The sequence below is a fragment of the Ailuropoda melanoleuca genome, chromosome 6 (assembly GCF_002007445.2).
Source record: "Ailuropoda melanoleuca isolate Jingjing chromosome 6, ASM200744v2, whole genome shotgun sequence".
In the NCBI taxonomy this organism is placed as follows: domain Eukaryota; kingdom Metazoa; phylum Chordata; class Mammalia; order Carnivora; family Ursidae; genus Ailuropoda; species Ailuropoda melanoleuca.
In genome coordinates, this window is record NC_048223.1 from 97,357,408 (window position 1) to 97,385,357 (window position 27,950).

Genomic DNA, 27,950 nt, shown 5'->3' on the forward strand with positions numbered 1-27,950 from the left:
GGAATCTGGGGATGTACTGTATGGTGATTAACATAATATAATAAAATAAAATTAAAAAAAAAAGATGCATAACCTCGGGGCACCTCGCTGGCTCGGTTGGTGGAATGTGCGACTCTTGATCTCAGGGCTGTGAGTTCAAGCCCCAAGTTGGAGGGAGAGATTACTTAAAATCCTTGAGGGGTGGAGGGGAAGATACATAACCTGATTCTAATCATGAAGAAATATTTACCAGACAGACCCAAATCAGGAGACATTTTACAAATACCCAGCATGTATCTTCAGGAGTGGCAGGGTCATGGAAGTGAAGGAAAGGCTGAGGAACTACTTCAGACTGAAACAGATTAAGGAGACATGACAACTTGTAGCATGGGATTATAGATTCTGAACTGGATACTGAACTGAATATGAGGGATATTATAAGGACTTTTGGTGAAACATTAGTACAAATGAGGATTGTGTGGTCCTGATGCATCAATTTTAGTTTCCTGATTTTGAAAGTTGTATTATGGTTATAGGAGAAAATTGCGTTGTTTTTAGGAAATGTCAAAATATTTTTGTTTTGGAACTTCAGGTCAGGAATTTACTCTCAAATAATCAAAATAAGGAACATTCTTTGTACAGGCTTTATATACATAAAAAGCCTGAAATGGGCCCATATCTAAACTACAAACCCTTCACAAAAGAAGAATTGATATTGACAATAGACATCTGAAAAAGCTGTCAGCATCATGAAGTGTCAAGGAAACATGAACCAAAACTACAGTGAAGTATTACATATCTGTCGGAATGGTTAAAATGAAAAAACTGACTATACTTAGTGTTGACAAGAAAGTAGAGTAACTGGCAACTTAATAGTAAAACTTGTGAACCATTTGGATAATGATTTGGCAGTATTTACCTAAAGAGAACACCTGCATCTCCAATGATTATAGTTGTAGGTACATTCTCAAAGAAAACCAATACGTTGGGACATAAGAAAGCCATCTATAGGAAATTAATACTATTCATAGTAGTCTCAAAGTAGAGTCAACCCGTGTGTCCATCACAATGTGATGGAAAGTAGTGGAATGGTTAAAAAATAAGATACTATAAGAAAACATAAGGTGCTATTTGGAAAAACATGAAGTGAAAATACTAATGATTTTTTTGTATAAAGTTCACAAGCAGGCAACACTAACCTTTGATGTAACACTGGATACATTTAGTGAGGGGGAAAGTTCTGAATAGGAGGCATAATGGGGACTCTGGGGTCTTGGCAAAATTTTTCTTGGCCTGTGTGTTGCTTTCACAGTATATGTTCAGATGATAACTCACTGAGCCGACGTTTTAGGACTTTATGTATATTACGCTTCCCTGAAAGGTTTTTTTAAAAAGAAACTTCAACCCTAACTGAAGTCTGTAGTACTCTCGCTGTGGAAGGCTTCATGCTGATACCCCGCTGACCACCCATTTGAGCAGTTATGGGAAATCCCTTCACTGTGCAAGGTTACCGAACTGGGAAGTGGAAAGCTGGATTCTAAGATGAGGTGCTGTCCTTGATGTGTTGATGGCACTTCACCTCACCAAGTCACCAGTTCCTCACTCCAAAAACTGATGTAGTGATTCCACTAGGGATTTCTGATTCCATCTATCTTGAATCATCTGTCACTCTTTTATTTTATAAAGAAAGGGCCAAGCGGGAGCCTCAAGCAAGAGGAAGGAGGAGCAAAGCAGGGACACTGTCTCCCAAGTAATAAAAATGATTGCTGTAAAGAGAGCCATCCATGGAGGGGCGCCTGGCTGGCTCAGTCAGTGGAGCATGCAACCCTTGATCTCTGGGTTGTGCGTGCAGCACCACATCGGGCCCACATGGAGCCTACTTAGAAAAAGCAAAAAACAAAACCAACCCATGGAGTTCATTACGTAGTGTGACTGTCAGATCTAGAGCTGTGAGTCAGGCAGCAAATTAATACTTCATTGTCCTTAATAAATTATGAAGCTTCACCAAGGCCTGGACTCAAGTTCTAAAAGTACAAATCTTTCCTGACCACCCTGTGTTGCCATTATTTACTCAAAAGTTTATTTGAAAGTCACTGATGAAGTTAAGTCATGAATGCTGAATCATACTCAGTAAGCATTCAGTGAATGTGGAGAAACCTACTTGACCTGAATGTTTTTCTTGTAGGGAAGCGTGCGCTGCTCAGGGCGTGTGACCTCTGAGCTCTACCATGTGCATTCTGTGTGTCCTTGGCAACGGTGCTACAGCCCTGAGACCCAGCTGCCTCATCCTTAAAATGGGAATAATTTCATCTTATGTAAGGTAACTGTATCAAAAGAGATGATAGGTGTGAAAATTCCAAAAATTGTCAACATCCCTGTAATCGTGAGGGATAAAACACTGTGTAACTGGGGTCTTGATAAAACATAATTTTCTTTAGTGAAAGCGCTTAGAAATAACTGTACTGATCAATTTAGAGCAAATATGTTTCCAGAACATCCCTTTGTACAAGGGATGTGATAATGTACAACTATCATTCCAGTGGTGTCTGGATCTTCATGACCACTGAGTGTCATCTGTTCAGGTCTGCATCTCGTGGTGGTTCTTTGGGTTTTTTTTTTTTTTTTTTTTAAGATTTTAAGTCATCTCTACACCCTATGTGGTTTTTCTTTTTTTAAAGATTTTATTTTATTTATTTGACAGAGAGAGACAGCCAGCAAGAGAGGGAACACAAGCAGGGGGAGTGGGAGAGGAAGAAGCAGGCTCTTAGAGAAGAGCCCGATGCAGGGCTCGATCCCAGATCGCTGGGATCATTCCCTGAGCTGAAGGCAGATGCTTAACTACTGCGCCACCCAGGCGCCCCCCGATGTGGGGTTTGAAGTCACAACCCCGAAATCAAGAGTCACATGCTCCTCCCACTGAGCCAGCCAGGTGCCCCAGTCCTGTGGGTCTATTTAATGAATTCCCTGCATCCTGTTCTCCATTGAAACCACGTCTTCTGCTTAAAATCTTGCCTTCCTTGTTGTGCGTACTTCATTCCATTATTTTTGACAATGGTAGGTCAGAAAAAAACGAAAACCAAGGTGGGGGAAGCCACATTTTCTCAAGTCTTGCCTCCTAAATTCTCTGAGATTGGCTCTTTTCTCAGTTACCTGAACAAGTTTCACTTCTGCAGTGATGGAGAGCGGAGAATCCCTATCTTTTATTTTTTTGTCTTGAGAACCTAAGGCCCTTTTATCCTTGGAATCAAATAAAGGCTTCTACTTAATGAAGCCAATTCTTTTGTGAACAGTCAGTGAAGTATACATACAGAGGAACTAATGTTTTGGGGGTTTGATTTTATTTTCCTATAATTCTTGAGGCAGCTGTGGTTTAAGCCATAGTGCATGATAACATTCCTCAAAAGATCTATGTTCAGATCCCATTTTTGTCATTTAGAAGATGTGCAAAACTGGATGGGCCTCCTTTTGCCTCCAAATTTCTCTTTCTCCATTTGTAAAATGAAAATTCCTTCTCCCTGTGTTGGGGGGGCAGTGCTGGCACAAGAGTTTGATGGTAAATGTATATAAATTTACTTAGCTAATTGCTTGGGACATATTTGGATGTTTAAGAGTTATGTTATCCAGTTTGTTTGATGGTAGTACAGTACACTAAAATATTTCAAAAGGCTTTTACATTTTCTAGGAGAAGATATACTGGAGTTTGATAAAGCATTAAAAGGATAAACTTTTTTTATAATAATATTTTTATTATACTATGTTAGTCACCATACAGTATATCCCTGGCTTTTGATGTAAAGTTGGATAATTCATTAGTTGCATATAACACCCAGTGCACCATGCAATACGTGCCCTCCTTACTACCAATCACCAGCCTATCCCGTTCCCCCACCCCCCTCCCCTCAGAAGCCCTCAGTTTGTTTCTCAGAGTCCATAGTCTCTCATGCTTCATTCCCCCTTCTGATTACCCCCCCTTTCTTTATCCCTTTCTTCCCTTACCGATCTTCCTAGTTCTTATGTTCCAGAGATGAGAGAAACCATATGATAATTATCTTTCCTGCTTGCCTTATTTCACTTAGCATTATCTCCTCCAGTGCCATCCATGTTGCAGCAAATGGTGAGAAATCGTTCTTTTTGATAGATGAGTAATATTCCATGTATATATGGACCACAGCTTCTTAATCCATTCATCTGTTGAAGGGCATCTAGGCTCCTTCCATGATTTGGCTATTGTGGACAATGCTGCAATGAACATTGGGGTGCCTATGGCCCTTCTCTTCACTACGTTTGTATCTTTGGGGTAAACACCCAGTAGTGCAATGGCTGGGTCATAGGGTAGTTCAATTTTTAACTTTGTGCAATGGCTGGGTCATAGGGTAGTTCAATTTTTAACTTTTTAAGGGACCTCCACACTGTTTTCCAGAGTGGCTGTACCAACTTGCATTCTCCAGCAATTGTTGTTTCTTGCCTTGTCAATTTTTGCCATTCTAACTGGCGTAAGGTGGTATCTCAGTGTGGTTTTGTTTTGAATTTCCCTAATGGCTAATGATTTTGAAAATTTTTCATGTGTCTCTTAGCCATTTTTATGTGATCATTGGAAAAGTGTCTGTTCATATCTTCTTCCCGTTTTATGACTTGTTTATTTGTTTCTCACATATTGAGTTTGAGAAGTTCTTTGTAGATCTTGGATACCAGTATTTTATCTATAGCATCATTTGCAAATATATTCTCCCCTTCCATGGGCTGTCTCTTAGCTTTTTTGACTGTTTCCTTGGCTGTGCAGAAGCTTTTATCTTGATGAAGTCCCACAAGTTCATTTTATCTTTTGTTTCTCTTGCCTTTGGAGATGTGTCATGAAAAAGGTTGCTTTGGCCGATGTCGTAGAGGTTGCTGCCTATGTTCTCCTCTAGGATTTTGATGGATTCCTGTCTCACATCGAGGTCTTTCATCCATTTGGAGTTTATCTTTGTGTATGGTGTGAGAGAGTGGTCAAGTTTCATTCTTTTGCATGTAGCTGTCCAATTTTCCCAGCACCATTTATTGAAGAGACTGTCTTTTTTCCACCGGATGTTTTTTCCTGCTTTATCAAAGATTCATTGCCCAAAGAGCTGAGGGTCCATTTCTGGGTTCTCAATTCTGTTCCATTGGACTATGTGTCTGTTTTTGTGCCAGTACCATGCTGTCTTTGTGATCACAGCTATGTACTACAGCTCGAAAGCCGGCATTGGGATGCCCCCAGGTTTGTTTTACCTTTTCAAGTGTTCCTTGGCGATTCAGGGCCTTTTCTGGTTCCATACAAATTTAAGGACTATTTGTTCCAGTTCTTTGAAAAATGTCCGGTATTTTGATCAGGATAGCATTGAAAGTGTAGATTGCTCTGGGTAGCATGGACATTTTAACTATCTTAATTCTTCCGATCCATTAGCATGGAATATTTTTCCATCTTTTTTTCTTCTTCTATGTCTTTCAAGAGTGATTTGTATGGGGATGTACTGTATGTTGACTAACATAATATAATAAAAAATCATTAAAAAAAAGAGTGATTTGTAGTTTCCAGAATATAGATCCTTTACATCTCTGGTTAAGTTAATTCCGAGATAATGTATGACTTTTGGTGCTATTGTAAATGGGATGGATTCCCTAATTTCTCTTTCTTCAGTCTCATTGTTCGTGTATAGAAATGCAACTGATTTCTGAGCATTGATTTTGTATCCCGCCACATTACTGAATTGCTCTATAACTTCTAATAGTTTGGGAGTGGATTCTTTTCGGTTTTCCATATAGAGTATCATGTCATCTGCAAAGAGAGACAGTTTGACTTCTTCTTTGCCGATTTGGATACCTTTGATCCCTTTTTGTCTTCTGATTGCTGTTGCAAGGACTTCTAGTACTATGTTGAATAATAGTGGCGAGAGTGGGCATCCTTGTCGTGTTCCTGATCTTAAGGGAAAGGCTTCCAGCTTTTCCCCATTGAGAATGATGTTTGCTGTAGGCTTTTCATAGATGGTTTTTATGAGTTTGAGGAATGTACCCTCTATCCCTACACTTGAAGGGTTTTAATCAGGTAAGGATGCTGTATTTTGTCATATGTTTTTCTGCATCTATTGAGAGGATCATATGATTTTTGGCTTTTTTCTTCTTGATATGATCTATCACACTTACAGTTTTGTGAATGTTGAACCCCCCTTGCATCCCAGGGATGAATCCCACTTGGTCATGATGGATAATCCTTTTAATGTACTGTTGGATTCTATTAGCAAGGATCTTGTTGAGGATTTTGGCGTCCATATTCATTAGGGAAATCGGTCTGTAATTCTCCTTTTTGATGGGGTCTTTGCCTTGTTCAGGGATCAAGGTAATATTGGCCTCATAGAATGAGTTTGGTAGCTTTCCTTCTGTTTCTAGTTTTTGAAATAGCTTTAGGACAATAGGTATTAATTCTTCTTTGAATGTTTGGTAGAATTCCCCAGGGAAACCATCCGGGCCTGGAGTTTTGTTATTTGGAAGGTTGTTTATCCCTGACTCAATCTCTTCATAATTAATTGGTCTGTTTAAAAGATCAATTTCTTCCTGTTTCAGTCTTGGTAGTTTATAGGTTTCCAGGAAGGCCTCCATCTCTTCCGTATTGCTTAATTTATTGGCATAAAGCTGTTGATAAAAGTTTCTAATAATCCTCCCTATTTCTTTGGTGTCGGTTGTGACCTCTCCCTTTTCATTCATAATTTTATTAGTTTGAGTCCTTTCTCTATTCCTTTGGATAAGTCTTGCCAGTGGTTTGTGAATTTTATTTATTCTTCCAAAGAACCAGCTTCTAGTTCTGTTGATCTGCTCTACTGTGCTCCTGGTTTCTAATTCATTGATCTCTGCTTTAACCTTGATCAACTGATTTCTCATGCATGGATTAGGCCTGTTCCTCTGTTGCTGTTCCAGCTTCTTGAGGTGAGAATATAAAAACTGAATTTTAGATTTTTCTATTCTTTTGAGTGAGGCTTGGATTGCTATGTATTTCCCCCTCAGGACTGCCTTTGCAGTGTCCCATAGGTTTGGACCGTTGTGTTTTCATTCTCGTTGGTCTCCATAAATTGTTTAAATTGATTTTTGATTTCCTGGTTTATTGAATCATTCTTTAGCAGGATGGTTCTTAGTCCCCAAGTGTTTGAGTTTCTTCCAAATTTTTCCTTGTGGTTGAGTTCCAATTTCAAAGCATTGTGGTCTGAGAATATGCAGGGAATAATTTCAGTCTTTTGGTATTGGTTGAGACCTGTTTTGTGTCCCAGAACATGGTCTATTCTTGAGAATGTTCCATGGGCATTAAATAGAATGAGTATTCTTTGGTTCTGGGGTGTAGTGTTCTATATATATCTATGAGGTCCATCTCGTCTAGTATGGCTGTACCCTCTGCATCCACTGAAAAAAATCACATACTTTTCTCCTTTTTGATATTTTGAATTATGTTGATTAATTTTCGGATGTTAAACTAACTGTGCACAGTGAAGATAAACTCCTTTGTCATGACATATGTAACTTTATTTTTTAAATTAAAAAAAATTTTTAAACATTTTGTTTATTTGACAGAGAAACACAGCGAGAGAGGGAACACAAGCAGGGGGAGCGGGAGAGGGAGAAGCAGGCTTCCAGCTGAGCAGGGAGCCTGATGTGGGGCTCGATCTCAGGACCCTGGGATTATGACCTGAGCGGAAGGCAGATGCTTAACAACTGAGCCACCCAGGTGCCCCTATATGATACCTTTAATATTGTATTCCATTTGATAATGTTTTGTTAAAGGTTTTTGCATCTTTATTCATGAAAGTTACTGGTCTATAGTTCCTTTGCCTTGCAATGTCTTTAGTTCTGGAATCAGGGTATTTACTGGCCTCACAAAATGAGTTTAGAAATGTCTTCACTTCTTTCCTGAATGATTTTATGTAGTATTGATATGTTCTTTTTACTTTTTCCTTTAATTGGTGGTAGAGTTAACCAGGGAAGGCGTATGAGCCTGGAGTTTCCTTTGTTGGAAAGTTTTTATTTACCTTCAAAATTTATATAGGGCTGCTTAAGCTTTCCATTTCTTGTTGGGTCAGATACGGGATTTTGTGTCTTTTACAGAATTTGCCCACCTCACCTGGGTTGTCAAAAGTGTTGTTTGTAATAATCTCTTATTCTTTAATGTTCTGAAGCCACCGTAGTGATGTCCCTTCTTTTATTCCTGATATTGGTATGTTTTCCTTTTTTTTTTCTATATTGAGATTTATAAATTTTATTAATATTTAAAAAAAGAATCAGCTTCTGCTTTCATTAGTTTTTATCTTTTGCTTTTCTCTTTTTTCTTTAATTGATTTTTGCTTTTATATTTTATTTCCACTTTCCTGCTTGCTTTGAATTTAATGTTCTCTTTTATGTGAAGGTGGAAATGATATCATTGATTTGAGATTTTTCTTCTTTCTCTATTTTAGGTATTCTAAAGCTTTAAGATTTCCTCTAAGAGTCCTGTGTTAGCTGCCTCCCCACAAATTCTAGTAGGTTGAATTTTCATCATTATTTAATTAAAAATATTTTTCTTGTGACTTATTCTTTTACCCAATGATGACTTAGAAGTGTGTGGTTTAATTTTCATGTATTTGGGGTTTTCTTGTTATATTTTAAAAATAACTAAAATTTACTTAGTATGGTTTTCTTTCAACTTGCATTCATTGGCTTATTATCTTTTAAACTAGTAATTTAGGCCATTTCCTTTAAAGGACAGTTAATTTTTTTTTTTGGTCTGAGTTACAGACTAAAAAAAGCTGCCATTTAAAGTGTTAGAAGTTCAATTTTTGTTTTCTAGAAATTTTCTTTTGTTTTAAATTTATATAAATGTTGATTAATCCTTATAGTCAATTTAAAAAGTTCTGTTGAATTTAGGAGAGTTTATAATCTGATTCATTAGTTATCTAATTTGGAGAGAAGTAAAAGTAAACTAATTTGTTGAGTTAGTTTTTTGTTAAACTGTGCATGGCAAAGATAAACTCCTTTGTCATGACATATGATACCTTCATTTTTTAAATTAAAAAAAAATTTTTTTTTAAAGATTTTATTTATTTACTTGACAGAGATAGAGACAGCCAGCGAGAGAGGGAACACAAGCAGAGGGACTGGGAGAGGAAGAAGCAGGCTCACAGCAGAGGAGCCCGATGCGGGGCTCGATCCCACAACACCGGGATCACGCCCTGAGCCGAAGGCAGATGCTTAACCGCTGTGCCACCCAGGCGCCCCAAAATTAAAAAAATTTTTTTAACATTTTAACATTTAACAGAAAAATTTTATGAAACTCTTGAGCAAGCTAGGGAATTCATTGGGAGTTCATAGCCAGATTTCTATTTCTTTATTTGCTCTTTGTTTTCTGCGGTAATTGTGTGGGTCAGACCATGGGTTGGGCTAAAGGTTTAACTTTAAAGTCCTTGCTGGACAGGGCACTCTCCTTTCAGTTTTGACTTAGCTCATTGGTACATTTCTGTGCGGCTATTTTATTTCTTTTGAGATGAACAAGAAAAAATTACATATTCAGAACACTTCAGATATCTCATGTATTTACTAACAAGAGGGCATGTACCTCCTGACAAGCTGGAAGCATAAATTCCCAGTACAACATGCATTTAGATAATTTATATAATTGTTGAATAAACCGAAAAAAAGCTATATAAAATCAGTACAAAGGTTTCTTTTTTTATTTTTAAAAATTTTAAGATTTTATTTATTTATTTTGAGAGAATGCACCTGTGCACATGCAGTAGGGGGAGCAAAGGGGGAGGTAGAGGCGGTGGGGGAAGAATCCCCAGCAGTCTCCACACTGAGCAGGGAGCCCAACGTGGGGCTCAATCTCACAACCCCAAGATCATGACCTGAGCCAAAACCAAGAGTCGGACACTCAACCAAGCTACCCAGGCGCCCCAAGTTTAAAATTTTTTATATAAGGAATTTTCCCTAGCTTTATTGAGATGTAACTGACATATAATACATAAATATAAGGTATACGACATAATGATTTGATATATGTATATGTCACAGATACATTACCACAATAAGGTTATCTAACATGAGTATCACCTCCATAGTTGTAATTTTTTTGCATGTGGTGAGAACTTCTAAGATCTATTCTCTTTGCAACTTTGAAATATATGATAGTTTTGTTAGTCACCATGCTGTACATTATATCCCCAGAACTTACTCATCTTATAACCAGAAGTTTGTATCCTCTCACCATATAACTCATTCACCCCACCACCCGTCCCTGACAACCACCAATCTGTTCTCCGTATCTGAAAGTTTGGCTTTTTTGAATCCACATATTAATGAGATCATACAGTATTTGTCTTTCTCTGACTTATTTTATTTAGCATAGTGTGTTGAAGTTTCAACCATGTTATTGCAAATGGCAGGATTTTCTTTTTTATGGCTGAATAATGCTCCATTGTATATACAGTTGAGGCTTGACCAAGATAGGTTTGAAATGTGTAGGTTCACTTTTGTGCAGATTTTTTTGAGAAAGACAGTACTGTAAACATATTTTCTCTTCCTTCTGATTTTCTTAATATTCTTCTCTCTAAATTATTGTAAGAATACAGTACCTAATACATATAACATTCAAAATATGTGTTAATAAACTGTTTATGTTACCAGAAGACTTCTTGTGAACAGTAGGCTTTAGTAGTTAAGTTTTAGGGGAGAGTCAAAAGTTATACATAGTGAAGGCTTTAGTGTTTTCTATGTATGTGTCATGTCATCTGCAAATAGTGACAGTTTTACTTCTCCCTTACTGATTTGGATGCCTTTTTTTTCTTTTTCTTATCTGATTCTATCTGATTGCTGTGGCCAGGACTTCTAGTACTATGTTGAATAAAAGTGGTGAGAGTGGGTATGCTTGTCTCTTTTCTGATCTTAAAAGAAAAGCTCTAAATTTTTCACCATAGAGGATAATGTTAGCTGTGGGTTTCCCATATATAGCCTTTGTTATGTTGAGGTATGTTCCCCCTAAGCCCACTTTGTTGGGAGCATTTATCATGAATAGATGTTGAACTTGTCAAATGTTTTTTCCGAATTTATTGAGATGATTATGTAATTTTTTAAAGATTTTATTTATTTGTCAGAAAGTGAACACAAGAAGGGGGAGCAGCAGGCATAGGAAGAAGCAGGTTCCCTGCTGAGCAAGGAGCCTGATATGGGACGCAATCCAAGGACCCCAGGATCATTACCTGAGCTGAAGGCAGATGCTTAACTGATGAGCCACCCAGGAGTCCTGAACATGTAATTTTTTTTATTCTTAATTTTGTTAATGTGGTGTATCACATTGATTGATTTCTGGATATTGAACCATCCTTGCCTCCACAGAATAAATCCCACTTGATTGTGGTGAATGATCTTTTTAAGGTATTGTTAAATGTAGTTCGCTGGTATTTTGTTGAGGATTCTTACATCTACGTTCAGCAGGGGTATTGGCCTGTAGTTTTTTTGTTTTGTTTTGTTTTTTTATTTTTTTTTATTTTATTTATTTTTTATTTATTTTTTTTTAAAGATTTTATTTATTTATTTGACAGAGATAGAGACAGCTAGCGAGAGAGGGAACACAAGCAGGGGGAGTGGGAGAGGAAGAAGCAGGCTCATAGTAGAGGAGCCTGATGTGGGGCTCGATCCCGTAACGCCGGGATCACGCCCTGAGCCGAAGGCAGACGCTTAACCGCTGTGCCACCCAGGCGCCCCCTTGTTTTTTTTTTTTTTTAAAGATTTTATTTATTTATTTGACAGACAGCGAGAGAGGGAACACAAGCAGGGGGAGTGGGAGAGGAAGAAGCAGGCTCACAGTGGAGGAGCCTGACGTGGGGCTCGATCCCACAACCCCGGGATCACGCCCTGAGCCGAAGGCAGACGCTTAACCGCTGTGCCACCCAGGCGCCCCTGGCCTGTAGTTTTTAATTTTTTATAGTGTCTTTGCCTTTGGAAATGGGGTAATGTTGACCTCATAGACTGAATTTGGGAGTTTTCCTTCTTTTTGGGGGGAATGGCTTTTTTAAAAGATTTTATTTATGTGTGTGTGCATTTTTTAAAGTAAACTTCACACCCAATGTTGGGCGACTTACAACACCAAGATCAGAAGTTGCATGTTTTACTGACTGAGCCAGCCAGGCACCCCAATTTTTTGTAATAGTTTGAGACTAGGTATTAACTCTTCTTTAAATGTTTGGTAGAATTCACCAGTGAAGCAATCTGGTCTTGGACTTGTGTTTATTGTGGTTTTTTTAAATGTTTTTTTTTATTATATTATGTTAGTCACCATATAGTACATCCCTGGTTTCTGATGTAAAGATCGATGATTCATTAGTTGCGTATAACACCCAGTGCACCATGCAATACGTGCCCTCCTTACTACCCATCACCAGTCTATCCCATTCCCCCACCCCCCTTTCCCTCTGAAGACCTCAGGTTGTTTCTCAGAGTCCATAGTCTCTCATGCTTCATTTCCCCTTCTGATTACCCCCCCTTTCTTTATCTCTTTCTTCCCCTACCGATCTTCCTACTTCTTATGTTCCATAGATGAGAGAAATCATATGATAATTGTCTTTCTCTGCTTGACTTATTTCACTTAGCATTATCTCCTCCAGTGCCGTCCATGTTGCTGCAAATGTTGTGTAATCGTTCTTTCTGATGGCTGAGTAATATTCCACTGTATATATGGACCACAACTTCTTAATCCAGTCATCTGTTGAAGGGCATCTCAGTTCCTTCCACGAGTTAGCTATTGTGGACAATGCTGCTATGAACATTGGGGTGCATATGGCCCTTCTCTTTACTACATCTGTCTCTTTGGGGTAAACACCCAGTAGTGCGATGGCTGGTTCATAGGGTAGGCCAGTATTACCTTGATCCCCAAACCAGGCAAAGACCCCATCAAAAAGGAGAATTACAGACCAATATCCCTGATGAATTATGGACACCAAAATTCTCAACAAGATCCTAGCTAATAGGATCCAACAGTACATTAAAAGGATTATCCATCATGACCAATCGGGATTCATCCCTGGGATGCAAGGGTGGTTCAACATTTGCAAGTCGATCAGTGTGATAGATCATATCAACAAGAAAAGAGTCAAGAATTTATGATCCTCTCAATTGATGCAGAAAAAGCATTTGACAAAATACAGCATCCTTTCCTGATTAAAACACTTCAGAGTGTAGGGATAGAGGGTACATTCATCAATTTCATAAAAACCATCTATGAAAAGCCTACAGCAAATATCATTCTCAATGGGGAAAGCTGGAAGCCTTTCCCTTAAGATCAGGAACACAACAAGGATGCCCACTCTCGCCACTATTATTCAACATAGTGCTAGAAGTCCTTGCAACAGCAATCAGACGACAAAAAGGGATCAAAGGTATCCAAATCGGCAAAGAAGAAGTCAAAATGTCTCTCTTCGCAGATGACATGATACTCTATATGGCAAACCCAAAAGACTCCACCCCCAAACTACTAGAAGTTATAGAGCAATTCAGTAATGTGGTAGGATACAAAATCAAGACACATTTGTTTTTTAATAACCACTGGGAAAAAACAAAAATTACAAATGCCAAACTACCAAGAGATGGAGTAAGAAATGAATGAATATCATATATTTAAAAAAATTTTTAACTCATGGGATAATTTTTAATAGAACAAAATATATTAATAAGGAGCTTTACATTGGTATACCCTGCAGATGAGATACAGCATAAGATCTCAGGACTGGACTACAGAAAGAATTTAATTGGAAAATAACAGTGATTTGTTTCATGTGGATAAATTTGAACTGAATCTTAAAGGATGAGGACAATGAGAAGAGATAGGTTCAGGAATGTCCTTCCTGATGTGAAAGGAGAGGTGGACAGTGGCTCACACAGGACAGAAAGCATCTGGCTCATTCAGGTGAGGCCAGAGTGTGGCTCTGCAATCTGGCAGCCTGGCCTTTCTTCAGACTGGAATGAAACAGAGCTTAAAGTAGGGCGGTGTACTGCTCAACGCATTGGCAGTTGGGGTGGTGTCAATGTCCTTTGGATCAACCAGAGGTTTCAAGGTGAAATGCTGTAAAATGTTGGTCAGTAGTAAAAACAGCTCCATGCGGGCTAGGCCTTCTCCAATACAAGCTCTCTTTCCTAAAAACAACACATAAAAATAATATTCATTTAATTCTGTTTCTGAGTTAGCACACAGGGAGGCTTAAATAAGTATGGATTGAGAAAATAAATATATTAATAGACTAATTAACCCATGGCTGCTTTTATCTACACTGAAATGTGGTTTCCTTCACACTTCCTCAGTACATATTTTTGTGTGCATGCGTAGAGGCAAGGGCAGCTTGCCCCAAATGGGCCACTTTGGCATAAAGATTATTCTGAATGAAAAGCAATCAAAACCCAGCAGATTCAAGAAACTCCCTACCTTTCCTTCAACTGCCTGCCTGTACCAGGAAGACAGCATTTAACAAAGATTCTTCTTTATCTAAGAAACTTCTCAGTATAACAGGGCAACCTTTGTTTTTGAAACATCTCCTCTCACCTTCCTGCTAATGGTCTTCCTCCCTTGTGAACCCCCAGACCTTTAACCCTCTTCTTAGCTCAGGTTGTGGTAGAGGCCTGTGTTGCCTGTCTTTGGAATTTCAGATGTTTGTGGGTTCCCCATACCTGTAAAACCTAATTTGATTTTCTCCTCTTAATCTGTCTCCTGCCCATTTGATTTTTAGTCCAGCTGGGAAGGACCTTGAAAGGTAAAAGGAAAATTCCTCTTCCTGGAAGCTGGTCTAGGTGGCAGTATGCTTTAACTGGATACTGGATACTGCTTGCCACAGACAGGGCTGCGGCTGGAGATCCGTGGGACATGGGACAGACAGCTGGCAGAAGGTAGGATTTCTGACTGACCATGTCAGTGTCCTGGAATCCGAAGAGTCTGATGGAGCAAGAATGGTGAGTCCTTTTTCTCTCTTTCTAAATTTAGAGTAGCAGGAGAAAATACTTATGGAACTAGTTCCTTGTGTTTAGTAACTCTTGGTAAATTTGGTAGAGTACTTCTTCAGGGAAATAGACAAACCAGAGATGGTCTTTGTTTTCCTTTTTGTCTTTTATATCATTTGTCATAAAAAGGAATTATCACCGTGCAGAAAGCAGGCATACAGCCTATAGGCCTGCTGTTTGAGCCACTCCCACAGACTGGTGAGTTCATGGTTCTCATCAGACTGGCACCTGTTGAGATAAACTTTGCTGTAGGTTAAAGTCTGTTGCTAAGGGATACCTTGCAAACCAAAGCTCCAAAACTGGTGGGCACAGGTGGAACACTGAAAAGCTGTGACAGTGTTCACCACCTCAAGAAGGCTCCTGTGAGGAGGTGGTCACAGAACAGGTTAGACTGACATTTGGTCACCTACCAACCTCAGGAAAACTTCTGTGCAATGAGGTACCCTGTGAAAAATGCACAATCCCCAACATCTGCCTGGGGCACATCCCTCTCAGGTGTTCATGTGGTTCAAGGAGACCCAAGGTTTAGCCAAAAGAAAACCAGATAGGGGCACCTGGGTGGCTCAGTCAGTTAACGGTCTACCTTTGGCTCAGGCCATGATCCTGGTGAAAGAGAGCAGAAGGCTTGCTGAAGACAAAGCACAAGCTGACTCCCTGCAACATCCCCCACCAAACACACACTCCTGGCTGGGGTATGTTTGACATTCCTCCAGGACACTGCCAACTGTCTTAATGTTAATGCCTTACTAGAGGGAAAAACAACCTTAACCTTAACAATGGCAAAGGCCTCCAGTGTATTGTAGGATAGAATATGAAAATTCCTTTGAAAACTACCCTTTTAGGGTGCCTGGGTGGCTCAGTTGGTTAGGTATCTGCCTCAGCTCAGGTCATGATCCCCAGGGTCCTGGGTTGAGTCCCACATCAGACTCCCTGCTCAGCGGGAAGCCTGCTTTTCCCTCTGCCTGCCCCTCTCTGTGTTCATGCTCTCTCTCTGTCTCTCTCAAATAAATACATACAATCTAAGAAGAAAAGAAAAGAGAAGAACGAAAACAAAAGAAAAGAAAAGAAAGAAAAGAAAAGAAAAGAAAAGGAGGAAGGAAGGAAGGAAAGAAAAGAAAAGAAAGAAGAAAAAGAAAGAAAGAAGAAAGAAAGAAGAAAGAAGAAAGAAGAAAGAAAGAAAGAAGAAAAAGAAAGAAGAAAGAAAGAAGAAAGAAAGAAAGAAGAAAGAAAGAAGAAAGAAAAGAAAGAAAGAAAGAAAGAAAGAAAGAAAGAAAGAAAGAAAGAAAGAAAGAAAGAAGAAAGAAGAAAGAAAGAAAGAAAAAGAAAGAAAGAAAACTACCTTTTTCCCTACTCCCAACACCCAGGTATATAATCAGCCAACCCTCACAGCCCAGATGGAGCAGCACTTTCTGTCCATGGGACTTGCCCCCATGCTTTAAGAGAAACAACAAAGACGTCTCAAGAATTATTTTCTTCTTTATCAGCTCTGGACCTCACCCCACCAAACCTCACCTATATTCCAAAACTACATCACCTGAGTCCTGGGATCTACTCCCCCCTTGCTGTGCTCTCTCTCTCTCTCTCTCTGTGTCAAATAAATACATAAATAAAATATTTTAAAAAATTGTTTTACAGAGAAAGAGAGTAAGTGGGCAGGGAGAAGGAGAAAGAATTTGAAGGAGACCCCAGGGCTGAGGTCAGAGCCCTACGAGGGGATCTATCTTACTACTGTGAGATCATGTGTAGGTAAACTTTTAAAGAGCTACTAACATCTTTGGTAACCTGAATTTTTCAACTTTTGCTAAGTTAAATGTTAAGCTAAATTCACTGAATAGATTATTTCCATATATGATAAAATAATGAAACATTAAGTACCAGAAAATGTTTCTCTCCTGTTGTCTAATTACAGAGAAACTAAAATAAATTTGGGTCTGTTAGTAAACCTGGTTTGTGTCTTACTGAAAGACCATGCTGTGAAGAAACACGTGTTTCTAAGTTGTAAAATGTATTTGTAAATTTGCCAATCAAAAGAACACTGGTGTAATAGTTCACTGCAGAAAGTGAGATGCCTTCTGTCACAGACCTGCTAATCTGTGACACTGGGCAGGCACTTCCTGGCACCACCAAGAAACAAAGGTTCCTATGGGCTGGATCTCTCACAACAAATGTGCTTGAGAGCTGGCATGGCCAGACAGAGACACTTGGAACCCCATTCTATTTGGCCACCAAGGTGCACCCTGATAAGTGCATCCTCCAGATGGTGGAGACCAAAGAGAATATTCTCACTGGTCACAGAGTCAAACTCTTAGGATATAGAACAAGACAAAAGGAAAAATCTTATCTTCTATACACATATTAAGAGCTTTAGTTCGGCCTTGGGTTGCTTGCAGCCACACTAACACTGGAGGGCTGTGCCACAGGCTTGGGGATAATGTGTTGTGTGTACCTCACTGCACAGAAGTTTTCTTGAGGCTGGCAGGTGACCTGTCAATCCAGCCTGTTCTGTAACCAACTTATCCTTTCCTAGGAGCCTTCTTGATGTGGCGAGTACTGTAACAGCTTTTTTTAAAAGTTTTTATTTTTTAAGCAATCTGCACAACCAACATTGGGCTCAAACCCACAACGCCGAGATCGGGAGTCACATGCTTCACTGAGTGCCCCAGCTCTAACGGCTTTGAAGTGTCCTATTGGTGTCTGCCAGTTTTGCAACTCTGCCTTCCAAGATGTCCTTAAGCAGCGGCCTTCCCTCACGTGCCCATTAAACTACAGCAAAGTGTGTATGACAAATGACATAAAGGACACAAATGAAAACAAAGACCTTCTCTGGGAGGAAACAGAAATGTAAGCAGAGAGGACCCTCCCAAATATACCAAAAATCACCAAGCCCAAGGAAGCAGTTCCACAAGTATTTTCTTCTGCTAATCTAAATTTACAAAGAGAGAAAAAGGATTCTCGCCATTCCTGCTCCATTAGACTCTACAGAGTTCTGGGAGACTGACATGGTAGGAAATTTACCGTGTGCCCGCTGTCAGATGTCCTAAGGATCTCTCAGCTACAGCACTGTGTGGGGCGAGCAGTGTCCAGTGAGTTAAGGTGTCCACCTGACACACCTTGTCGGGGAGCAAGAATTTCCTGTCCCCTTCAAGGTCCTTGTAGCTGGACTAAGAATCAGATTGACATGAGACAAATTAACAGAAGGAAATCAAATATAATTTCCTATGTACAGACAATCCACACAGACCTAGAAATTCCAAAGAGTCAGACAAAATGAGGTATATCTGTCATCCTGAACTAAGGGGGTAGGAAAAAAAGAAATATTACAAATTAGCCACAAGCCTACTAACGAATCACTGATCCCCAAACAGACTGGCAATTTCAAATGCTGTCTGGATTCCAGTCATTCCTCCAACTGAAATAGCTTTCCTCTCTGCTCTGCCTGTTGATATTTTCCACACCCTTCTAGATCCAGCTCAGATGTCATTTCTTCTATGCAAACTTCTTTGATGTGCTCAGAATATATCACTCACTTCTTTATCTGTTTTCTATAATGCTTCTTAATGCTTCTAAGACAGCACATTTCAGATGAAATTATACTTATTCATCTGTCTCACATCCTGGAACCTAAGCTCTGAAGGTAAGGCCTCCGATCTTGTAATGATACCCACAGTGTCAAGGCAGAGCAGGTCCATAAGCCCTATGGATTGAATAGAAATCTCAAGGAGTCTCATTATGCAGTAATGGGCCCAACATATAGGAAGAAAGATAAGAAGCAGCAGAGTAGTATCTTGCTTTGAGATCATTTCCGGGCATGGCACATAATCTGGAGACCACAATAGCAAGGGCTGCTTGATACTTAGGTTTCTTATATATTCAACTGGAAGCAACTCTCCTATTTTTGTCTTTGTTTCAATTACTTCTATGGTAAAAGCCCTTTACCCTCCTTTCTCCCCCCCCCCCGTTTCTCCTTTGGAATGTGCTGAATACTGTCCATTTCTCCCTCCTTCCAGCTCCATTTTGTGTTTGTCTTCTATGCCTACTCTGTGTTCAGATTTCTATGGACTGCATAAACCGAGAAGTTTGTTCCCTTCTGGGTTCTGAATAAATTCAGAGCATTAGCTATTGACAAGGTCAGAGTATTTATTCCCTCCATCCCACCCTGCCAGGCTACAGTTTAGACAGTGGCTGTATGCCTCTGCTACAGACACATCTCCTGTTGAGGCATCCACTCTTTCTTTCCTAAAGTTCTATTTGGGTTCCATTAACGCCCTCCTTCCCTCATCTCTTCAGCCCTACGATGGGAACATCTTCCTGCTGATGCTAGTCCCTGAGTGCTTTATCACACCTGAATCCTGCCCACACCTCTGAAAATAGTCTCATCATTAAATACTTAAAAATTAGGGGCGCCTGGGTGGCACAGCGGTTAAGCGTCTGCCTTCGGCTCAGGGCGTGATCCTGGTGTTATGGGATCGAGCCCCACATCAGGCTCCTCTGCTATGAGCCTGCTTCTTCCTCTCCCATTCCCCCTGCTTGTGTTCCCTCTCTCACTGGCTGTCTCTCTGTCAAATAAATAATAAAAAATCTTTAAAAAAAATTTAAATACTTAAAAATTAGCCACAAGCTTACTAACTAATCACTAGACCCAGACAGACTGGAAAATTCAAATGTTATCTAGATTCCAGTCATTCTGGAATGACTTGTTGAGTATGCCACCTGTTTCCTCCCAGGACCCTGACAAATTGAAGGGAGATAACTCAAATTTCCCTTATCCTCTATCTATCTACTCTACCCTCTGCCCCTTCTTCAGAATCTCAGTGGTGGGTTCTGGGGCCAATCTCGGCAAGGGAGGCCTCCAATCAAACAAGAAATAACCTGGGCTTTGGGAGTGATGCCTCTAGGCTCATAGAAATGACAATTTGTTCAGTGCTGAGTAGCCTGCATACAAAGCCCTTCCTCCTCTCACTGTCCCCTGGTGTAGAGATAACAATGAAGCTTGCTTGCCTGCTGAGAAGGGCATGAAGTAGTCACTCTTCTTAAAGTTACCACTTTCATCCAGGAAGTGGCCAGGATCAAAGCGATCTGGGTTGGGGAACTCTTTGTCATCGTGCAGGACAGAAGTCAGAGATACTAATATGTTTGTGTCCTGATATGAAAGAAAACGGGTAAATGGACAATAATGAAATTCATGGAGTTTGAAATCCTTTTGTTGTATGGATGAGGAGACAGGCACAAAAAAAGTTATTTACTCCATATCACAGAACAAATGAATGACCAACCCTAACAGCTTTTAAATCCTATAATGCCCGGCCAAGGCACCATTAAATGACTCCCAAGTCATTCTCTTCAGTTTGTAGCCTGACACTAGCATTTGCTTTTCAGAAAATTAAGAGAACTCCCTGGAGTGAATTGTTCTTAACAAAGAAATTGCAGTAATTTCTAAAGGAGCTGATGCCACTGAAAATCCAGGTCATTTTCTTTGGAGCCGAGTATGAGGTCTTCAGAGCTCTACCTGAGTGGCCATATTCTTGAAAACCCTTCACCTTCCGATCAAGATGACAAACTGAGGGGCGCCTGGCTGGCTCAATCAAAGAGCTCATGACTCTTGGTCCCAGGGTCATGGCTTCAAGCCCCACATTGGGTGTAGAGCTTACTTAAAATTTTTTTAAAAAACATGAGAACAGGTAAGTATCCCCTCCTGCTGTTGTGCTCTTTCAATTGAATTGTTGCAATTTCTTATGGAAATGAGAGAACATTTCTGGTTTCTAGTATGGTTTTCTTTTTTTAAAAAATATTTTATTTATTTATTTATTTATTTGACAGAGAAAGAGGCAGCAAGAGAGGGAACACAAGCAAGGGGAGTGGGAGAGGGAGAAGCAGGCTCCCAGCAGAGCAGGGAGCCTGATGTGGGGCTCGATCCCAGAACACTGAGACCACGACCTGAGCAGAAGGCAGACGCTTAATGACTGAGCCACTCAGGTGCCCCTCTATTACAGTTTTCTTAAACTTGCAGATGCAGTGTAACATAATGATTTGGAGTTTAGTTTTCAAAGGCAGTGGAATCTTTCTATTGAATTAAGCTCGGTGATCATAGGTTAGTTCTTTAACATTTCCATGACTCATTTTCATTACTAGCAAAATGTAGAGGATACATCTGCATTAGTTCCTTACAAACGTAAAACGAGATAGTACATGAAATACTTTTGCATGAAAATTACCACATGCTAGGGGTGCCTGGGTGGCTCAGTTGGTCATCGGACTCTGGATTTTGGCTCAGGTCATGATATTTGGGTTGTGAGATCGAGCCCTACATTGGGCTCCATGCTCAGCATGGAGTCTGCTTGAGATTCTGTCTCTCCTTCTCCCTCTGCCCTTCCTGCTGCTTGCATGCTCTCTCTAAATAAATAAAGTCCTTTAAAAAATTCTCTCTCCCACTGTGCTTCTTCTCCCCTGCTCATTTGTTCTCTCTCTCAAAAAACAGTAACAAAAACAAAAACAATAACCACACTAAATGCTCAATAAAGAGAAATTTGTTATGACAAGGACTACATTCACAATCTTGAGATCTCAATAAAGGTCATATATTTATTACATAGCAGAGACAAAATTCAAATAAAAATCTGTCTGGATTTTTTCTAGTATATTGTCTGGCCCTCCCAAATACATGATGGAGTTCTCACTGCAGAAAGGTCATGGATCAAATGCATAGACTGTCAATTACATGTAGACAAGTGAAAGACTGATATTTCAGCCTTTTTTTTTCTTAAGATTTTATTTATTTATTTGAGAGCAGTGGAGAAGGAGATGCAGACTCCCTGCTGAGCAGGGAGCCTGATGTGGAACTTGATCTCAGGACCCTGGGATCATGACCCAAGCTCAAGGCAGACACTTAACCAACTGAGCCACCCAGGAGTCCCTAATGTTTCAGTCTTTACTGAGGCTCTTCCCTAGAGCACAGCTATTCTTGTGATTTATTTTCTGCCCTGGATGGACTTAGAGGCATGCTCTGAGTATGACGTGCAGGAAGATTGTATGGTCAGCCCTACAATAGACTTCCATATAAAGTTAATGACAAAACACTTCTGGCTCAAGGGACCATCTACTTCAAACTATTACAGAGTAACTGGTTTGGAGTTGTCTCACAACTAACATGAATAAAAATCCAGAAAAAAAAGAAGGAACTGCTTTCCAACATTGAACAAGATACAATCCAGGATTGCAATAGTTTACTAAAAAGAAATTAGGTCGGGCCTACAACCACTCTGAATTTTTGCCTGACATCACTTTCCTCCTAGAGTTCAGGGAAGTGAAGGCCAAGCAAAGCACTACTCCTTTTGATCTAAGAAGATGGAGATTTAAAAAAATTCGCATCTAGAATTCATGAGGAAGGATATAGCACAGGAGGAATCTGTAAATAGAGAGGATCTCAAAAGTATTCAAAGCTATTCCCCAGAAGTCCATGGTTATGGGTTGGGTGACACATATACAGGAGGAAACTCAGTGGTGCCTATCAGAGTATGACTGCTTAAGAATCGAAGGTGGATATCAGATATTGTGCAGTGAGAGAGAAGTTGAGGTTCTAACCCATCTAGGGTGGAGAGGACTTTCTTGGCACCTCAGATTTTTTTGGTCACCCTCAAACTTGCAAATTGTTGGATTAAGGAACCAACACTGGACTGAGGGCCATGCACAAAGACTAAATTCAAAAGTGAAACTAATTCACAATGAATAAATTATAGTAAGCCTCACAGACTGAAAAACATCTGTCAGGAATTTACCTGCCTGCAAAAATAAAAGCCAATGCCCTTTAGGGGAAGTCAGATTCATCAGATTCCCCACAAGTCATCATTCAAAATACTCAGCATATAATAAATTATTTTTTTAAGTGGGCTCCACACGCAACCTAGGCTTGACTCACAAACCTTAAATCAAGAGTCACACGCTCCAACCGACTGAGCCAGCTAGGCACCCACGCATGTGATTAATTATTAAATATGTGAAAAAGAAGGAAATGTGACTCAAAGTTAAAGAAAACAATAATCAACAGAAGCAGATCCCATAGTATCCTAGACGTTAGAATTATCACATAAGAACTTCAAAGCATATGAGTGTATGAGTCTGTGTATTTAAGAGATACAGAAGAGTCCATCCAAAAGCAACAGAGTACACATTCTTCTCAAGCACACATGGAATATTCCTCAGGATAGATAACATGTTAGGGCACAAAAGAAGCATTAAAAAATTGCGGAAGATTAAAATCACATGAACCTGGGGCACCTTGCTGGATTAGTTGGTAGAGCGTGTGACTTTTGATCTCAGGATTGTGAGTTGAAGGCTCATGCTGGGTGTCAAAATTACTTAAAAACAGGGGCACCTGGGTGGCTCAGTCATTAAGTGTCTGGCTTCGGCTCAGGGCATGATCCCAGGGTCCTCGGATCGAGCCCCACATCAGTCTCCCTGCTCTGCTGGGAGCCTGCTTCTTCCTCTCCCACTCCCCCTGCTTGTGTTCCCTCTCTTGCTGGCTGTCTGTCTCTCTGTCAAATAAATAAATAAAATCTTTTAAAAAATTACTTAAAAATAAAATCTTTAAAAAAAATCATATCACCATATTTCCTGACCACAGTGGTATAAATCTAGAAGAACAAAATTGGAAAATTCACAGATATGTGGAGCTTTGAAAACATGCTACTGAACAACCATTGAGTCAACGAAGAAATCAAAAAAGAAAAAATACCTCGAGGGAAATGATAATGGACACACAACAGACCAACACTTATGGGATGCAGGAAAAGCAGTTCAAAGAGGAAAGTTCATAGCAATAAATGCCTAGATCAAGAAATAAAAATCTCAAACAACCTAACTTTATGCCTCAAGGGACTAGAAAAAGAACAAATGAAGCCCAAATTTAGGACAGGTAAGGAAATAGCACATATCAGAGTCAAAATAAATGAAACAATCTAAAAAGAAAATAGGAAAGGTCAATGAAACTACGAGCTTGTTTATTGAAAAGAAAGATAAGCAAAATGGACAAACCTTTAGCTAGACTCACCAACAACAAAAAAAAGAGGACTCAAAATCAGAAAAGAAGAAGACATTACAACTGACACCACAGAAATGCAAGAGATCATCAGAGACCACAATGGACCATTATACACGAAAAAATTGGATCACCAGTGGGGGCCTAGGTGGCTCAGTTGGTTATGTGTCTGCCTTCAGCTCAGGTCATGATCTCATGGTCCTGGGTTCGAGCCCTGTATCGGCCCCCCTGCTCAGTGGGGACCTGCTTCTTTCTCTCATTCTCCCACTGTTCACTCTCTCTCTCTCAAATAAATAAAATCTTTTTTAAAAAATTGGACAATCTAGAAGGTATTGCTAAATTCCTACAAACCTACCACATACCAAGACTGAATCATGAAGAAATAGAAAATCTGGGGGCACCTGGGTGGCACAGTGGTTAAGCGTCTGCCTTCGGCTCAGGGTGTGATCCCGGCATTATGGGATCGAGCCCCACATCAGGCTCCTCCACTATGAGCCTGCTTCTTCCTCTCCCACTCCCCCTGCTTGTGTTCCCTCTCTCGCTGGCTGTCTCTATCTCTGTCGAATAAATAAATAAAATCTTAAAAAAAAAAGAAATAGAAAATCTGAACAGACCAATTATTAAGATTGAATCAGTAATTAAAACTCTCTTGGGGTACCTGGGTGGCTCAGTCAGTTAAGCAAGTGCCTTTGACTCAGGTAATGATCCCAGGGTCCTGGGATTGAGCCCCACATCAGGCTCCCTGCTCACTGGAGAGTCTGGTTCGCCCTTCCCAATTCCTCTCCCTCCACCTCTCTCTCTCTCTTACTCTCAGTCTCCCTCTCTCTTTTAAATAAATAAATAAATAAATAAACAAACAAACAAACAAACAAATAAATAAATAAATAAATAAATAAAACTCTCTCAACAGACAACATTCCTGGAGAGAAGTCTTCACTGATGAATTCTACCAAACATTTAAAGAATGAATACCAATCCTCAACTCTCTGTAAAAACAGAAGAGGAGGGAACACTTCCAAATACATTTTGTGAGGGCAGCATAATCCTAATACCAAAACCACACAAGGAGACCATAAGAAAGGAAAATTAATGGCCAATATCTCTGATGGATGAAGATGTAAAAAATTCTCAATAAAATCTTCGCAAATTGAATTGAACAGTACAATAAAAGGATCATATACCATAATCAAGTGGGATTTATACCAGGGGTGCAAGGATGGTTCAACATCTACAAATCACTGTGATTTGTAGGCTAAAATGAAGGTTAAAAATCATACGATCATCTCAGTAGATACAGAAAAAAGCATTTGACAAAATTCAACATTCATTTTTTATAATAATGCTCAACAAAGTAGATATAGGGAATGTACCTTGACATACTAAAGGCCATATATGATAAGATCACAGCTAACATCATCCTCGGTGGGGAAGAGCTTCACCTTTCCTCTAGGATCAGGAACAAAAGAAGGATGCCCACTCCCACCACTTTTTTTCAACATAGTATGAGAAGTCCTAGTCTGATTATTTGGTAAGAAAAAGAAATAAAAGGCATCCAAATAGGAAAGGAAGCAGAACTGTCATTATTTGAAGATGACATGATATGGCAGATTTTAAAAATCCTGGAAGACTCCACACCAACTGTTAGAATAAATGAATTCAGGATAAAAATGCCTATACAAAACTCTGTTGCATTCCTACACATTAATAATGAACTATAAAAGAAATAAGAAAACTATCCCATTCACCATAGTATTAAAAAAATCTAGTAATAAATTTAACCAATGAGGTGAAAGATCTATACACTGAAAAGCAAAAGACACTGATGAAAGAAATGGAAGAAGACACATAATAAATGGAAAGATATTCTGTGTCCATGGTTTGGGAAAATTGATATTGTTAAAATGTCTAAACCACCCAAAGCCATCTATATATTCAATGCAATCCCTATCAAGATTCCTATGGCATTTTCACAGAAATGGAACAAACAATCCCAAAATTTGTGTAGAATGACAAAAGATGCTAAATAGCCAAAGCACTCTTGAGAAAGAACACAGCTGGAGGCATCACACTTCCTCATTTCAAGCTGTATTACAAAGGGACAGTCATTAAAACAAGATGATATTGGTATAAAAACAGACAGATAATGAAAGAGAATAGAGGGCCCAGGAATAAACCCATGCAGAGATGGCCAATTAATTTCTAACAAAAGCACAAAGATACACAATCAAGAAAAGACAGTCTCTTCAATAAATGCTTTTGGAAAAACTAGACACTATATTACAACAGATACAAAAATGAATTCAAACTGAATTAAATAATTGAACATAAGACCTAAAACCACAAAAATCCCAGAAGAAAACATAGGCATAAGAAGTCTTGGCAATGAATGCTATGAAGAAAATCCTGTGGGAGTCTAAGCACTATGATTTATAAAATTGTATCAACAAAGTAAAAGGAAAGGAGCATGTGGTGAGAGGGCAAGATGCCTGGGCTGTGACTGTGCCATAGCTGTAGATGGTTAGGTGATCTATAATCCTACTGTTTCAATGCTTGATAACCTAGGATCCTTAAGGAGGGGGCACATAGGTGGCTCAGTCAGGTAAGCCTCCAACTCGATTTGGGCTCAGGTCATGATCTCAGGGTCATGAGATGGATCCTCTGGATAGGTTTGCACTGGGCATGGAGCCTGTTTGAGAGTGTCTGTCCTTCTCCCTCTGCCCCTCCCCCCTTGCTTTCCCTCTCAAAACAAAAATCATATAAATAAAAATAAAAAATAAATAAAAATTCTTAACGAGTAGTAGAGATGAAATATCTCTCACCTTGGGAATCAAATATTCTCTGAACTTAATGTCCTGAGTCACTGCGTGTAGGAGACTGTTGGGGACGAGGTCAATGTATCTCTGAATCTCATGTAGCACAGCATCTGTGTAGGGCATGCGGCTCCTGTCCTGCATGCAGGGGCTCCGATGTCTGCCAACAACACGGTGAATCTCTTCCTGGACTTTAGCTGGCAGGACAGGAATCAGAATTTATGTGAAATGGAAAGGTCTTTTGATCTCTTTGTTTTTGTTGTTGAAAGATTTTATTTATTTTAAAGAGAGAGAGTGGGGGGCAGAGGAGCAGAGGGAGAAGGAGAGAACCCCAAGCTGATTCCATATCGAGCACAGAGCTGGATGAGAGACCCAATATCACAATCCTAAGATCATGACCCGAGCAGAAACCAAGAGTCGGGCGCTTAACTGAGTGAGCCACCCATGTGCCCCTTGATTTCGTCTTAATCATGGTTACATTGTGGAAGGAGACTGGGGAGGGGAAAATCACATATGGCCACTTCCATAGGGAAAGAGAGAAAAAAAAATTTGTTTCTTAATCAAATTGGAATCTCATTAGAGACTTAAGTATTTGTACATATAAACCATAATTGTACCATGAAATTCAACTCTGATTCTCTCTTTAGTGTACTTTGTTTAATAAATTCAGGGACCTGGGGTCTTTAGCTTACTACAGACCATGCTGTTTGACCACTTTGTGTATCCCAGTTTTTGTTTTAAATATGTAAGTTCCGGGTGACTGTGTGGCTCAGTCTGTTAAGTGTCTGCTTTGGGCTCAGGTGATGTTCCCGGAGTTTGGGGATTGAACCCCACATGTGGCTCACTTCTCAGTGAAGAGCCTGCTTCTCCCTCTGCCTGTCACCCCCCTTTATGCCCTCTCTCTGTGTCGCTCTCTCTCTCAAATAAATAAAATCTTTTAAACAAAAATACATTCCAGGTGTGGGAGGTTAAGATGGCGGAGGAGTAGGGGACCCCTTTTTCAGCCGGTCCCCTGAGTTGAGCTGGATAGGTACCAGAAGCAGGAATATCCACGGAATCAGCCTGAGACGCAGGAAGATACATCTGGATCTCTACAAATGAACATCTCCAGCGCTGAGTAT

General features: G+C 39.7%; 1 protein-coding gene across 3 annotated transcripts in view; it reads right to left on the reverse strand.

Annotated features, from left to right (window-relative positions):
* Nucleotides 1–13,529: 13,529 nt before the first annotated feature.
* LOC100470213 (cytochrome P450 2C21) overlaps nucleotides 13,530–27,950 on the reverse strand; it is a 53,961-nt gene continuing 39,540 nt past the window's right edge. For all 3 annotated transcript variants that reach the window (XM_034662973.1, XM_002927756.4, XM_034662974.1), the window contains 3 exons: nucleotides 26,839–27,026; nucleotides 19,987–20,128; nucleotides 13,530–14,133 (listed from right to left, as the gene is read on the reverse strand). In XM_034662973.1, the coding sequence (XP_034518864.1) occupies nucleotides 13,952–14,133; nucleotides 19,987–20,128; nucleotides 26,839–27,026 (512 nt within the window). In that variant the 3' untranslated portion in view covers nucleotides 13,530–13,951. The remainder of the gene's footprint in view (nucleotides 14,134–19,986; nucleotides 20,129–26,838; nucleotides 27,027–27,950) is intronic.